This window comes from Oncorhynchus nerka, linkage group LG8 (genome assembly GCF_034236695.1).
Source record: "Oncorhynchus nerka isolate Pitt River linkage group LG8, Oner_Uvic_2.0, whole genome shotgun sequence".
NCBI lineage: Eukaryota > Metazoa > Chordata > Actinopteri > Salmoniformes > Salmonidae > Oncorhynchus > Oncorhynchus nerka.
In genome coordinates this window covers 32,500,784-32,516,164 of record NC_088403.1, presented here as the reverse complement: position 1 = coordinate 32,516,164, position 15,381 = coordinate 32,500,784, and the positions used below count along the sequence as shown (strand labels likewise).

At 42.6% G+C, this 15,381-nt stretch overlaps 1 protein-coding gene across 2 annotated transcripts in view; it reads right to left on the bottom strand.

Moving 5' to 3' along the window:
• Positions 1 to 15,381, bottom strand: part of LOC115133144 (solute carrier organic anion transporter family member 1C1-like) — a 60,937-nt gene that overhangs the window by 30,595 nt on the left and 14,961 nt on the right. The window contains exons 3-6 of one of the 2 annotated variants that reach the window (XM_029666080.2): positions 6,154 to 6,295; positions 2,079 to 2,211; positions 900 to 1,033; positions 560 to 709 (exon numbers count right to left, since the gene is read on the bottom strand). In XM_029666080.2, coding sequence (XP_029521940.2) covers positions 560 to 709; positions 900 to 1,033; positions 2,079 to 2,211; positions 6,154 to 6,295 — 559 coding nt within the window. The remainder of the gene's footprint in view (positions 1 to 559; positions 710 to 899; positions 1,034 to 2,078; positions 2,212 to 6,153; positions 6,296 to 15,381) is intronic. The other variant, XM_029666081.2, reaches the window with a different exon arrangement.

The window sequence follows — 15,381 nt, the reverse complement described above, 5'->3', positions numbered from 1 at the left end:
ACTTGCCAAAACTATAGTTGGTTAACAAGAAATTTGTGGATTGGTTGAAAAATGAGTTTTAATGACTTAAATCTAAGTGTATGTAAGGTTCCGACTTTTAAACTGTATATGCAGGGGCAATCAACAAAGAGAGGGAGTCCAGGTCCAATGAGTGCAGCAGCGCGTAATGACGGTAACAGTAGCGCGTAATGACGGTAACAGCAGCGCGTAATGACGGTAACAGATGCGTATAATGATGGGTGGCCTGGCGCTAGGGGGAGCTGGAGCAGGTGTGACAGAGCGACTCTGTGCAGCCAATGACAATGCCTGCTTTACGTGTTAAGCTGGGAGCCACTTGTGGATTTGACAGCTCTAATGCAGTTCCACCTCGCACACAGTATTAAGCATCAGCTATCCGGATGTTGGCTAAAGCGTATCTGATTGAATCGGGCCCTTAGTGTATTGAATCAGACTGAAAGGCAGTTTATTCAGACCGTCGGATCGACTTAACATATTGTACTTCAAATCATGCATAGTGACATTATCTAAAATGTGTTTGCATTTCCAATTGGTCTATTACCAATGTAAAATGCAGCATTTTCCTCCCTGGCGAAATCATCTATATACGAGATCCCAAGGGGCTGCACTGGAGTCTCCCCGATCCCTCGTAAGACGTTCCCCAGGAACACATAGATCCACATGGAGAGGTTGGACTCTCCTTCACAACCTACTGGGAAGGGGGAGAGAGAATAGATACAGCACTGTGTGTGTGTGTGTGTGTGTGTGTGTGTGAGCGTGTGAATGCGCGTGTCCATGAGTACATGTGTGTGTGCGTTGGTTTGTGTTTGCATGGTTGAATGCATGTATGCACATGAGCTTGTCTGTGTGTGTGTGTGTGTGTGTGTGTGTGTGTGACACACCTGTCCCTGTGCTTGGTGCCTCAGAAAGCGGGTCACCCGAAGCTTGCGACGAGGGTGACAACAGGCGCGCTGGACATGGAGAGAGGTTATTGGTTGAATTCACTGACGATCGGATTGACGTTTCGAACTTATAGCTGCGTACAAAACACCAATGCGACTGTTTAGCGAAGGGAGGGGAGAAAGCACCACGTTATACAGTTAGAGAGGACAGAGACAAAGCAGAACATGAGTGCTTTGGATATGCAATGAAACATTTAGGAAACACCGTTTTATACATTCAAGCGCATCATGTTACACACAATACTTAATGAAGAAGCTTTTTTGGCTTCACCTGTAAAATACAAACAATTGACGACTGAAGTGTTTTTCAGAAAAACATCCCACAGCTGTAAAAATGCATATAGTAAAACTTCTCTTGGCATTCAGTAAAAAGAGACAGTGCAGCATATATTCTTTAAGATTCCACATGTTCCCATCTTGTGGGAGGGATAAAACATTTGGACTGATCAAACTTTCATGACCAAGCCAAGCTAATGAGAACGCATGATAACACACAACAATGCTTCATCTCACAAATGATGGTACACAATATATAAGATATGTGCAAAATTCAGTATATTAGCATATCACTACAGAGTCACAGTGATATCTGTCCTTTACCAGACTTTGTCCAAACACACAGAAATACAGTGCATTCAGAAAGTATTTAGACTCCTTGACCTTTCCCAAATGTGGTTATTTTACAGCCTTATATATCAATCTACATACATTATCCCATAATGACAAAGCAAAACAGGTTTTTAGAAATCTTTGCAACATTTTTTGGGACTGAAATAACACATTTACATAGTATTCAGACCTTTTGCTATGAGACTCGAAACTGAGCTCAGGTGTATCCTGAATACTTGCGTCTGAATACTTTCCGAATGCACTGTAGACTGAACATTTCCTTTAAATAGAGGATCACTGGAAACGTGATTCAGAACAGAATACACACACACACGCACGCGCTTACACACATATCCAGATAAGCTTTAGCTTACTGTACCACAAGTGCATTCAAAAAAGCAAATTGCTACACCCGCAATAACATCTGCTAAATTTGATTTGAAAAGGAAGCTGGAAACCCAAGCATTGCAAGTTAATCCTCCTTCAAAATAAAAGTCAGTAAAACCTCACCGTCCGATGAGGAAGTGTGGCAGAGCGATGATGAATGTTCCCACTGACATCAGTACACAGCCCATTGCTATGATCTTGGGCCGATGCAGCTTTGCACCAAAGTAACTCACGAATGCTATCACCAACAGGTTACCTGGTAGGGGGACAGACAGACACAGAATTAGTGTGTTCTAAGTTGCCATTTCAATTCTCAAATTGACAAATCTGATGAATCGAGATTCAATTCACAAATTGGAAAAGTAAAATGTATTTTCACATAAGAGTTTTTCTGTTAACAACTCTATTTCGATTCCATTCCTGAATGGATTCTTGAATTGTCGAGTTGACATGGAACTGACCCCAGCGCTGACACAATGGTCTGCTTGAATTCATTCTCAATCACAATGCCTAATTCCTCTCATTGATGTAAGTGTGTTGCCATGGTGAGTTTCAACATAGTGGCACCGTTGGTTTCCTAATTCCCCCTATAGAGTGATTACTCATGAAACCCAGACAAAAAAAGGACATTGTTGACATATATTTGACATTTGTATCTAAAAGCATCATTTAGAAATAATTCATCAAAGTTGGTATATTTCTGACATTTTAGCCTCCCTTAAGACTGTAGATGTTAAAAAGCAAAAATTGGTGCCGTGTGAAGCTTTACCGCTTGCTCTGTAATATGAGTAGTATTCTGATTTCAATATACAAATGTTCCAATATATTGTTTAAAATAATATACAGTGCATTTGGAAAGAATTCAGATCCATTGACTTTTCCCACATTTTGTTAGGTTACAGCCTTATTCTAAAATGTATTAAATTGTCTTTTTCCCCATCAAACTACACACAATACCCCATAATGGCAAAGCAAAAACTATATTTTACTCAGTACTTTGTTCACACACCTTTGGCAGCGATTACAGAATCGATTCTTCTTGGGTATGACACTACAAGCTTGACACGCCTGTATTTGGGGAGTTTCTCCCATTCTTCTTTGCATATCCTCTCAAGTTCTTTCAGGTTGAATGGGGAGCAATGCTGCACAGCTATTTTCTGGTCTCTCCAGAGATGTTCAATCAGGTTCAAGTCCGGGCTCTGGCTGGGCCACTCAAGGACATTCAGAGACTTGTCCAGAAGCCACTCCTGCATTGTCTTGGCTGTGTGCTTAGGGTCGTTGTCATGTTGGAAGGTGAACCTTCGCCCCAGTCTGAGGTCCTGAGCACTCTGGAGCAGGTTTTCATCAAGGATCTCTCTGTACTTTGCTCAGTTCACCTTTGCCTCGATCCTGACTAATCTTTTTTTTATTTAATACATTTTAGAATAAGGCTGTAATATAACAAAATGTGGAAAATGTCAAGGGGTCTGTACTCTACGGGCATATCAAAGTTCCAGAGTTGGATCTCTGCTAGTTTTAAAGTTATGGCCCGTTTAATAAAGAGAAAATGGCAAAGTAGGCAATGTAACCAACACAGCCCTCCTTTTACTTATAGGGTGACCACTTGGAATCCATTTTCACATTCACTCTGTTGGTAATGCTTACAAATTGAATCATAAGAAAAGAAGAACCCTCCAAATCGAATGACCAAGGGCCAATTGAATGACTGTGCCGTGGCCTGGATAGAGAGAGAGGAGGGTTGGGGTAGAGTGAGAGAGAGAGGGGGGTGGTGTGAGTGAGTGAGTGAGTGAGTGAGTGAGTGAGTGAGTGAGTGAGTGAGTGAGAAAGGGGGAGGTTGAGAGAGGGAAACACAGGGGGGGAGAGAAAATGTGGGTAGTGGAGGAGAGTGGTGGGCAATAAAAACTTTAATGAGGTAAACGAAAAGCAGCCATTTCATGATGGAACCAATTGTTGTTTCTCAAGGATGGATGGATGACGTCCATTCCTTAAGGACCTCCAGCCGCTCTCATTATTAAGAGGAGTGAGTTGGCTATTCTCCAAGGGTGCTGGATTTGGGAAGTACCACTTCAGAAACCTGCTGTAGAATGCCTGAACTTCTGAACTCCAGAAATAACTGTTCTCTGACTAAGGCAAACCTAGCACTTGGAAATGCCAGATAGTTGAAGTGTCATTGTGCCCCTTCGTTAGTTTAAAATACTGCTTAAGGAAAATAACTGTTTTGATTGTGCTATTATGCTGAAAACACCTGAACTGATGATCTCTGACTGTAAATGTGTTGATTTTTTCCTTCATCCATTTAGAATACTGTGTGGACTAGAATAACTGCTTTGTTTGTTGCTAAGGGTTTCCCAAAAGGGAAACGTCTCTATGGTTTTAACAGGTCAAGAGGCTCAGAGTACATCCTGCTATTAGAGAGTGGTTAAATACAGAAAGGACTTTGAGGCTAGTCTATGGAGCTCTCCTGAGATGCTTCAGCACTTTTCTCTCTCCCTGTGGTTGGGGGCATTGGAGCCATGGCAAGAGGCACACAGCGAATCCTACAGCAGGCTTCTCCCGGTTTCCATCTACTCTACACAGAAAGGCTCTTGAGGCGAGCGGAAGAGTGGGGGAAAAAAAAGATAACGAATGTAAAATATACTTTGTCCGTAAAATGTACATAGGTTCCGTACTTTTGTGAAACGGCCATATATTGGAAAATATATGTTAAATAGAAAAAACTGGATGGTCTTCAGAGATAGATTGAGGGTGAAGGATGGGATATTATATTGTTTAACACTTTTTTGGTTACTACATGATTCCATATGTGTTATTTCATAGTTTTGATGTCTTCACTATTATTTTAAATAGTAAAAATAAGGAAAAACCCTGGAATGAGTAGGTGTGTCCAAACTTTTGACTGGTACTGTATTTAAAAATATATATATATTATATACATTACCCAAACAATATATGGGGGATTGGAAATTAGGCAGACAATTACATTGATGGAAGCCACAAGCTGATCTTATTGTTTTTGTTGCCAAGCTGAGCGTAGGGCAGTATGGCAAAAAAAATGCAGTACTTATTGCTCATCTGATATTTCTTCATTTCTAGTTTTTTGGGGGCTAGAAACATAAGCATTTCACTGCACATGCGATAACATCTGGATAAGAGCGTCTGCTAAATGACTTAAATGTAAATGTAAATCTGCAAATATGTGTACGTAACTAATAAACTTTGATTTGACAGTTTCTCAAAGAAGGCACAATGGTAAGTTTGATAAGATTTCTGTAGAGGTGCAGGCAGAATGTATTTCAGTGACTTTTAAACCAAAAAAATGCATGCTATAGCGAGTGCCAAACACTGGCCGCACATTCTGCAAGATTGATTGTCTATTCAAACAATTTAAAAGTAAATTCTTCAGCCAACACTTCTAATCAAAAGACAAATTGTGGTTTGATATCTTGTTTATCAGTAAATTATGGTGTTTAGATCTCTTGCCTTAGAATAGACTCTGAGATTAAATAGACTATGACGTCGCCCTCTTACCTCACAGCATTACTGTGGCCTACCTCTAATGTCAAATATTTTAAGTAGGCTACCGTTCTATATACACTTTTGAGCATGGTGCGCTATTGAATGAACGATAGATAAATGGTAGTCTAATATTGTTCTGTAGCGGGAATAAACCATTCATGTCAGAAAAGGAGAGACGCCCTACAATATGATTATGATTTAGGCTTATACAATAATTATATTAAGCTACATGCTGCTATGCAATCTTCTTACCGACAGCAAATGCATCCGTTTTATCATTAGGCCCACATGATAATGTTTTTATTATTCCCATGCATCAAACACCATTTCCCCCATAAGAACAATATTTGCTTGCAATACAACTGATCAACCACTAGAAGTTGTGCGTACAAATGGCCTGAGCTGTACTTGGAGATACGCACACTTTCCCGCAAGATGGATAAATACCAACCTTTGTGGGAAATCTGGAGCATACAAGGTTTAGAGTTTTTTTGTGCACACACACACATTTGATAAATGAGGCGCTGATGACTTCCTAGAAGGCCTTGGTGACCCATTCATTCATTCACATCTCTTCTCTTTCACAACAACATGGATAGAACGGAAGCCCAAAATAGCCCTGGGGGTGAGGACGAGGTGAGGACAGGGGGATGGGAACCTGTGACGCAGACACTTTACTTACCCATCTCAAAGCTCCCGTCGATGACACCTGTTAGGTAACTGGGGATGTCAAAGCGCCTCTCCAGCTGGGTTATTGTGCTCTTCATGTAGCTGCCAGACAAGGCCTTGGCAAAGTAGGCAAACGATAGGGCCACAAGGAACATCTGAAGAGCACGAGGGGAGGAAGAAAGGAGAGGGAGGTGGCAGAAAGTGAGAGATAAATGAAAGGGGATGGGGGGGGGATATTGCTTATTAATAATTAATACATATCAGATTGTACTCGGATTGTATCCAGAGTTTCATTGTCAGAGAGAGAGTTACCCTTGTGTTGCTCTGATGTACACCATGGCTGTACTTTTCATTGACTCATTAGCCTATTTTAGCTCCTGCTATCACATTTCCTATTTAATATTCTAACTAGGCCTACATCATAGAAGCACAGAGAGGAGGATAGAAGAGGGAAAGGAAAATGGAGGCTGATAGGGAAGGCAAAGTGTATCTGTAACTACAGGGTATTGAGGAAGACAGGGACAAAGAGAGGATTAAGAGTCTACGTCAGACTTAAGACGGCTCCTTATGTGAGAGAACGGTGACTCAACCCTAGCAACTGATGAAGAAAGGATTGGTTTTGACTAGGAGAAGGAACTTATACCTTATAGATTGGCCTTCAGTCTTAGGGGGGAAAAGGTGCTATATAGAACCTAAAAAGGATCTTCGGCTGTCCCCATACGATAACCTACACAGATCCCAATTTTTTTTTCCTAGAACCCGAAAGGGTTCTACCTGGAACCAACACGGGTTCTTTATGGAACCCAAAATGGTTCTACCTGGAACCCAAAAGGCTTTTACCTGGAACCAAAAAGAGTGAAGAATCCAGTGTAGGTCTCAGTCTGTTTCTGTTCTCCTTATGGAACTGTTGTGCCAAACATGTTTGGCGTGACAATTAGTGACAAGGTGTTGGCAAGATAGCACAGACAGATTGGGGTCTATGCTAGGAAAGATGAGCTCTAGCATTCATTGCATCAGTCTTCCCACTCTGGGCCACTCACAACTAGCAACACCTAATCTCTCACAATGAGTAGGTTTGTCTTCTCACAGCGGCACGTCCACATTCCCATGGGCTTTTCCACATCAAAGACTAGCCCGGGAAACTACACGGTACACAAATATAAACGCAACATGTTGGTCCATTGTTTATAAGCTGAAATAAAATATCTTAGAAATTGTCCATAAGCACAAAAAGCTTATTTTTCTCAAATTCTGTGCATAAATCTGTTTACATTCGTGAGCATTTCTCCTTTGTCAAGATAATCCATCCACCTGACACGTGTGGCATATCAAGAAGCTGATTTAACATCATGATAATTACACAGATGCACCTTGTGCTGGGGACAATAAAAGGCCACTCTAAAATGTTCAGTTTGGTCACACAACACAATGCCAGAGATGTCTAAAGTTTTGAGTGAGTGTTCAATCGGCATGCTGACTGCAGGAATGTCCACCAGAGCTGTTGCTAGAGAATTTAATATTCATTTCTCTACCAACGTCAGTTTAGAGAATTTGGCAGTATGTTCCACCGGCCTCACAACCACAGACCATGTGTATGGCGTCGTGTGAGGGAGCGTTTTTTCTGCTGTCAATATTGTGAACAGAGTGCCTCATGGTAGCTGTGGAGTTATGGTATGGGCAGGCATAAGTTATGGACAATGATCAAAATAGCATTTTAGCGATGGCAATTTGAATGCACAAAAATACCGTGACGATATCCTGAGGCCCATTGTGTACCAGAAAGTACTCATTCGAGTCACATACTTTCCTGTTAAATCGTCTACCAATACCAGTGGAAACAGTACGACAATATGCTAACGAATAGAATATTGTGATATTTATTTATCATAGCATTACAGTTCAAACCAACACCATAGAACCGTGAGCCACACCGGCGGGCTAACTAACAATCCTGAGAAACTGACCTTTTTCAACTTTGAACATACTTTAACAAACAGTCTTATTTTAAGAGGCTTAGACACCATTGTTTCATGTAGCTTTAATCCTGAAGAATAACAAGCTGCTACTCTCTGATCTCTGGATACAAATCCTTTGTGTCAGGGGAAAGGACATTTTTAGGCGATTACAAGGCCCACTCCTTGATTTAAAAAAAAACAAATTGCTACCCCTGGCTGCCAATTGGTTTGCTATAAAGCTGTGGGATGGGGTTTCAAAATAGGTTGAAGACTCAGTGTTAATTTCGTCAACTAAAATAGTGACAAAAATATTCATCAAACACCTATTTTTCAGTGCCAGTTGACGAGACAATAACTGACTAAATAGAGCCAGAAAAACTAGAAGTAAACTAAAATGATTTTTCATTTCAGTTTACTAAAACGAGACAAAATTATCTCTGTGACTAACATCTGGCTACTAAGTGTGGACTGGATAAGAGTTTTTGGAGAGATTGAGAGCTTTTCAATAATAATCACAATTAATATTAGCAGCACAGATGCTCAGTTCTGTTAAGCAGTGGGAAGGATGTGTCACACCCAGCAAACACAGCCTACATCAAGCTGGTGAGCTGCTGGGGAGAAAGCGATGCAGAAGTGCAGACAGGCTCCGCTCCGGCTCCATTTATACACAAGGCGCAGGTGACTCTCTTGCTTCACTTTAGATAACCAGTCACCACCAGCCTTCTATTTAGCTACCCTTTGCCTGGTTAAGAAACACACACTGCTTTATGAAATAAAAAATCAATAGCAGCATTGAGTTTAATAGTAAAACAACAGTATAACTATATGTTCTCTCCCTTGAGTAGGCTATAGAAAAGTAGGCTCTTTGAATTTGTAGTATTGCTCAACCCTCCCACTTCCACACTGCATTTCATATACAGGTTCTGTAGCCAAATGTAGTCTCCCTCTTTTCCTGAGAGAAAATGGCTTGATTCTAGCCCTTAGGCTACTGTTCAAAGGACAAGACCCATAATACCACTGCTACATTTTTCTGTCCACTACGCTATATCTGACTGGGTAAATAACTTTATTTTGAGTTAATGTGGACCCAGTGGCTCAGACTTGAACACTTGGACCAGGACTCTGACTTCAGCCATAGGGACTCATGACTCTGAGTTGATCTGTAGCTTATGCCTGCCCATACCATAACCCCACACCACCACAATGGCGCACTCTGTTCACAACATTGACATCAGAAAACCACCCGCCCACACAATGCCATACACGTGGTCTGCGGTTGTGAGGCCGGTTGGACATACTGCTAAATTCTATAAAATGACATTGGAGGTGGCTTATGGTAGATAAATTAACATTCAATTCTCTGGCGGACATTCCTGCAGTCACCATGCCAATTGCACGCTCCCTCAAAACTTGAGACATCCGTCGCATTCTGTTGTGTGACAAAACTGCACATTTTACGGTACACAATTTTTGGGGGTTATATTCACTGCCTTGTATATTCCTCCCCCTGAAACAGCAAGGAGCAGGTCTCGAACCCTCAACCTTCTAGCCAGAGGTCCGGCGCGCTATCGACTGTGCCGCAAAAGCATGCTCGAACGGCAGAGTCGATTTCCGCGCTTATAAACCCAGGGTCGTTACAATGGCTAGCTAGCCAGGCAAAAGAGAGGGCTGCTGCATGATTGTTATTTTACCAGTAACATTTATGATTCCCATATACAGTGGGGCAAAAAAGTATTTAGTCAGCCACCAATTGTGCAAGTTATCCCACTTAAAAAGATGAGAGAGGCCTGTAATTTTCATCATAGGTACACTTCAACTATGACAGACAAAATGAGAAGAAAAAAATCCAGAAAATCACATTGTAGGATTTTTAATGAATTTATTTGCAAATTATGATGGAAAATAAGTATTTGGTCACCTACAGACAAGCAAGATTTCTGGCTCTCACAGACCTGTAACGTCTTCTTTAAGAGGCTCCTCTGTCCTCCACTTGTTACCTGTATTAATGGCACCTGTTTGAACTTGTTATCAGTATAAAAGACACCTGTCCACAACCTCAAACAGTCACACTCCAAACTCCACTATGGCCAAGACCTGCGCATTCACATTCTCTCAAGTTGCTGCACAGCTACTTTCAAGTCTCTCCAGAGATGTTCGATTGGAATTAAATCCGGGCTCTGGCTGGGCCTCTGAAGGACATTCAGAGACTTGTCCAGGAGCCAATACTGCATTGTCTTGGCTGTATGCTTACGGTCGTTGTCCTGTTGGAAGGTGAACCTTCACCCCAGTCTAAAGTCCTGAGCGCTCTGGAACAGGTTTTCATCAAGGATCTCTGTACTTTGCTCGGTTCATCTTTCCCTCGATCCTAATTAGTCTTCCAGTCCCTGCCGCTGAGAAACATTTCCAAAGCATGATGCTGCCAATACCATTCTTCACAGTTGGGATTGTACCAGGTTTCCTCCAGATGTCACGCTTGGCATTCAGGCCAGAGTTCAATCTTGGTTTCATCAGACCAGATAATCTTGTTTCTCAAGGTCTGAGAGTCTTTAAGTGCCTTTTGGCAAACTCCAAGCGGGCTGTCATGTGCCTTTCACTGAGGAGTGGCTTCCGTCTGGCAACTCTATCATAAAGGCCTGATTTGTGGAGTGCTGCAGAGATGGTTGTCTTTCTGCAAGGTTCTCCCATCTCCACAGAGGAACTAGAGCTCTGTCAGTGTGACCATCAGGTTCTTGGTCACCTCACTGACCAAGGCCCTTCTCCCCCGATTGCTCATTTTGGCCGGGAAGCCAGCTCTAGGAAGAGTTCCAAACTTATTCCATTTAAGAATGATGGAGGCCACCGTGTTCTTGGGGACCTTCAATACAGCTGATATTTTTTGGTACCCTTCCCCAGATCTGTGCCTCGACGCAATCCTGCCTCGCAATTCTACAGATAATTCCTTCGACCTCATGGCTTGGTTTTAGCTCTGACATGCACTGTCAACAGTGTGCCTTTCCAAATAATGTTCAATCAATTGAATTTACCAGAGGTGGACTCCAATCAAGTTGATGAAACATCTCAAGGATGATCAATGGAAACAAGAGCTAAATGTTTCATCTCATAGCAACGGGTCTGAATACTTACAGTACCAGTCAAAAGTTTGGACACACTTACTCATTCAAGGGTTTTTCAATTATATTTACTATTTTCTACATTGTAGAATAATAGTGAAGACATCAAAACTATTAAATAACAGATATGGAATCATGTAGTAACCAAACAAGTGTTAAACAAATCAAAATATATTTCATATTTGAGATTCTTTGCCTTGATGACAGCTTTGCACACTTGACATTCTCTCAACCAGCTTCACAGTCTTGAAGGATTTCCCACATATGCTGAGCACTTGTTGGCTGCTTTTCCTTCACTCTGCGGTCGAACTCATCTCAATTTGTTGGAGGTCGGGTGATTGTGGAGGCCAGGTCATCTGATGCAGCATTCCATCACTCTCCTTCGTGGTCAAATAGCCCTTCCACAGCATGGAGGTGCGTTGGGACATTGTCCAGTTGAAACACAAATTATAGTCCCACTAAGCACAAACCAGATGATAGCCATACTGGTTAAACGTGCCTTGAATTCAAAATAAATCTCACATTTGGACTCATCAGACCAAATGACAGATTTCCACCAGTCTAATGTCCATTGCTCGTGTTTCTTGGCCCAAGAAAATCTCTTCATCTTATTGGTGTCCCTTAGTTGTGGTTTCTTTGCAGCAATTTGACCATGACGGCCTGATTCATGCAGTCTCCTCTGAACAGTTGATGTTGAGATGTATCTGTTACTTGAAGTCTGTGAAGCATTTATTTGGATCGCAAATTCTGAGGCTGGTAGCTATAATGAACTTATCCTCTACAGCAGAGGTAACTCTGGATCTTCCTTTCCTGTGGTGTTCCTCATGAGAGCCAGTTTTATCATAGTGCTTGATGGTTTCTGTGACTGCACTTGAAGAAACGTTCAAAGTTCTTGACATTTTCCGGATTGACTGACCTTCATGTCTTCAAGTAATGATAGACTGTCGTTTCTATTTGCTTATTTGAGCTGTTCTTGCCATAATATGAACTTTGTCTTTTACCAAATAGGGCTATCTTCTGTTTACCACCCCTACCTTGTCACAATACAACTGATTGACTCAAACGCATTAAGAAGGAAAGAAAATCTACAAATGGACTTTTAACAAGGCGCACCTGTTACTTGAAATGCATTCCAGGTGACTACCTTATGAAGCTGGATGAGAGAATGCCAAGAGACAAATTACCAAGATGTGCACTCAGACCATGCGCGGACCAACTGGCAAATATCTTCATGGACATTTTCAACCTCTCCCTGACCGAGTCTGTAATACCTACATGTTTCCAGCAGACCACTGTGCCCAAGAAAGCGAAGGTAACCTGCCTAGATGACTACCCCCCGTAGCACTCGGTAGCCATGAAGTGCTTTATAAGGCTGGTCATTGCTCACATCAACACCATCATCCCAGAAACGCTAGACCCAATTCGCAGGGTCATTCGGGTTAGTAAGGGTTTGGCCAGCTGGAATGTCCTTGTCCCATTGCGCTCTAGGGACTCCTTGTGGCGGCAGGGCGCATGCATGCTGACTTCGGTCGCCAGCTGTACCGTGTTTCCTCCGACACATTGGTGCGGCTGGCTTCTGGATTAAGCTAGCAGTGTGTCAAGAAACAGTGTGGCTTGGCAGGGTCGTGTTTCGGAGGACGCATGGCTCTTGACCATCGCCTCTTCTGAGTCCGTATGGGAGTTACAGCGACGGGACAAGACTAACTACCAATTGGATATCATGAATTTGGGGAGAAAAAGGGGTAAAAAGTAACCAATTATTATTATTAAAAAAGGAAAAGGGCTGCTCTCGCTGCTACCGCACAGCAAGCAGTAAGGCAGGTAGCCTAGTGGTTAGAGCATTAGGCCAGTAACCGAAAGGTTGCTGGATCGAATCCCCAAGCTGACAAGGTAAAAATCTGTCATTCTGCCCCTGAAGAAGGCAGTTAACCCACTGTTCCGAGGCTGTCGTTGTAAATAAAAATTTCTTTTTAACTGACTTGCCTAGTTAATTAAAGGTACAATTTTTAAAAGTGCCAAATCTAGGTCCAATAGGCTCCTTAACAGCTTCTAGACATAAGACTGCTGAACAATTAATCAAATGGCCAGCTGGACTATTTGCATTGACCCCCCCACTCCTTTGTTTTTGTTTTTACACTGCTGCTACTTGCTGTTTTATCTACCGTAATTGCTGGACTATAAGCCGCTACTTTTTTCCCGCGCTTTGAACCTCGCGGTTTATACAATGACGCGGCTAATTTATGGATTTTTCCCGCTTTCACAAGATTCATGCCGCCAAAGAACTGAGCACCGTCACATAATGTGACGTAAATTGAGCGCGCTCAAACTTCCCATCATTCTGATTACGGTAGTCATGTTGTCACCCTCATCATGGCAAAGACACGGACATATGCATATGATGCAGCTTTCAAGTTGAAGGCGATCGATCTGGCTGTTGGAAAAGGGAATAGAGCTGTTGCACGGGAGCTTGGCCTTAATGAGTCAATGATAAGACGTTGGAAACAGCAGCGTGAGGAACTGACTCAGTGCAAAAAGACGACAAAAGCTTTCAGAGGGAAGAAAAGCAGATGGCCCGAACTAGAAAATGAGCTTGAAGACTGGGTCAACACACAGAGAGCAGACGGCCGAGGTGTTTCAACTGTGCAGATCCGACTGAAAGCCAAAACAATTGCCACCGCAATGAAGTTTGAGGATTTTAGAGGTGGACCATCGTGGTGTCTAAGATTTATGAGACGTAAGGGCCTGTCCATCAGGGTACAGACGAGTCTGTGTCAGCAGCTCCCTCCCGACTAAGAGGAAAAAGTTTCAAACTTCCGCAAATTCACTGATGCAAAGATAGAGGAGCATTCCATCGGCCCGCACGACATCATAAATATGGATGAGGTTCCTCTGACGTTTGACCTGCCTCTCACTCGGACTGTCAACAGATAAGGCGAATCATCCGTCACGCTGAAAACAACTGGGCATGAAAAAAACGCACTTCACCTGTGTTCTGAGCTGCACCGCATCGGGAGAAAAGGCACTTCACCTGTGTTCTGAGCTGCACCGCATCGGGAGAAAAGGCACTTCACCTGTGTTCTGAGCTGCACCGCATCGGGAGAAAAGCTTCCACCGATGTTGATTTTTAAACGCATGACGACGCCAAAAGAAGCATTCCCGAGAGGAATTGTTATGAAAGTCAACAAGAAAGGATGGATGACGGAAGGCCTAATGCATGAATGGCATACGGAGTGTTACGGCAAGCGACCGGGAGGATTCTTTCACAAGAACAAGGCATTGCTCGTGTTGGACAGCATGAGGGCCCACATAACAGATTCTGTGAAAGAAGCCATCAAGAGGACAAACTCAATTCCAGCTGTGGTTCCTGGGGGCACAACAAAGTATTTGCAGCCACTGGACATCAGTGTAAATCGTGCATTTAAGGTGGCGCTCCGTGTTCAGTGGGAGGCTTGGATGACAAGTGGGGAGAAATCCTTCACTAAAACGGGCCGCATGCGAAGAGCCACTTATGGTCAAGTCTGCCAGTGGGTGCTGACAGCGTGGAGCATTGTCAAACAATCCACTATCATCAACGGGTTTCGAAAGGCTGGACTGCTGCGTGTTGTTGAGGGCAGTTCAGCTGGGAATTTGCCTCCGGATGAAAGTGACGAGAGCGACAATGAAAACGATCCAACATCGGATGAAGCAATTCTGAGGCTATTCATCTCCGACACCGAAGGAGATGACTTCAGTGGTTTCAGTGCACAGGAGGAGGAAGATAGTGACCAATGACTTTACTGGTAGGCTGCTGTTTAATTTTTGTTACAAGCCGTGTTTCGTTAAAGCCTATTTATTTTTGTTACACGCCGTATTTCGTTAAAGCCTATTTATTTTTGTTACAAGCCGTGTTTCGTTTAAAGGCTGTGTAAAGTTATTTTGTTTCAATGTACCGGTAGGCACCTGCGGCTTATAGACATGTGCGGCGTATTTATGTACAAAATACATATATTTTTTTTAATCAGTTGGTGCGGTTTCTATTCAGGTGCGCTTAATAGTCCAGCAATTACAGTATGCATAGTCACTTTACCCCTAACTACATGTACAAACTACCTTGACTAACCTGTAGCCCCGCACATTGACTCGGCACCCCTCTATATAGCCTCGTTATTGTTATTTTATTGTGTTACTTTTTTATTT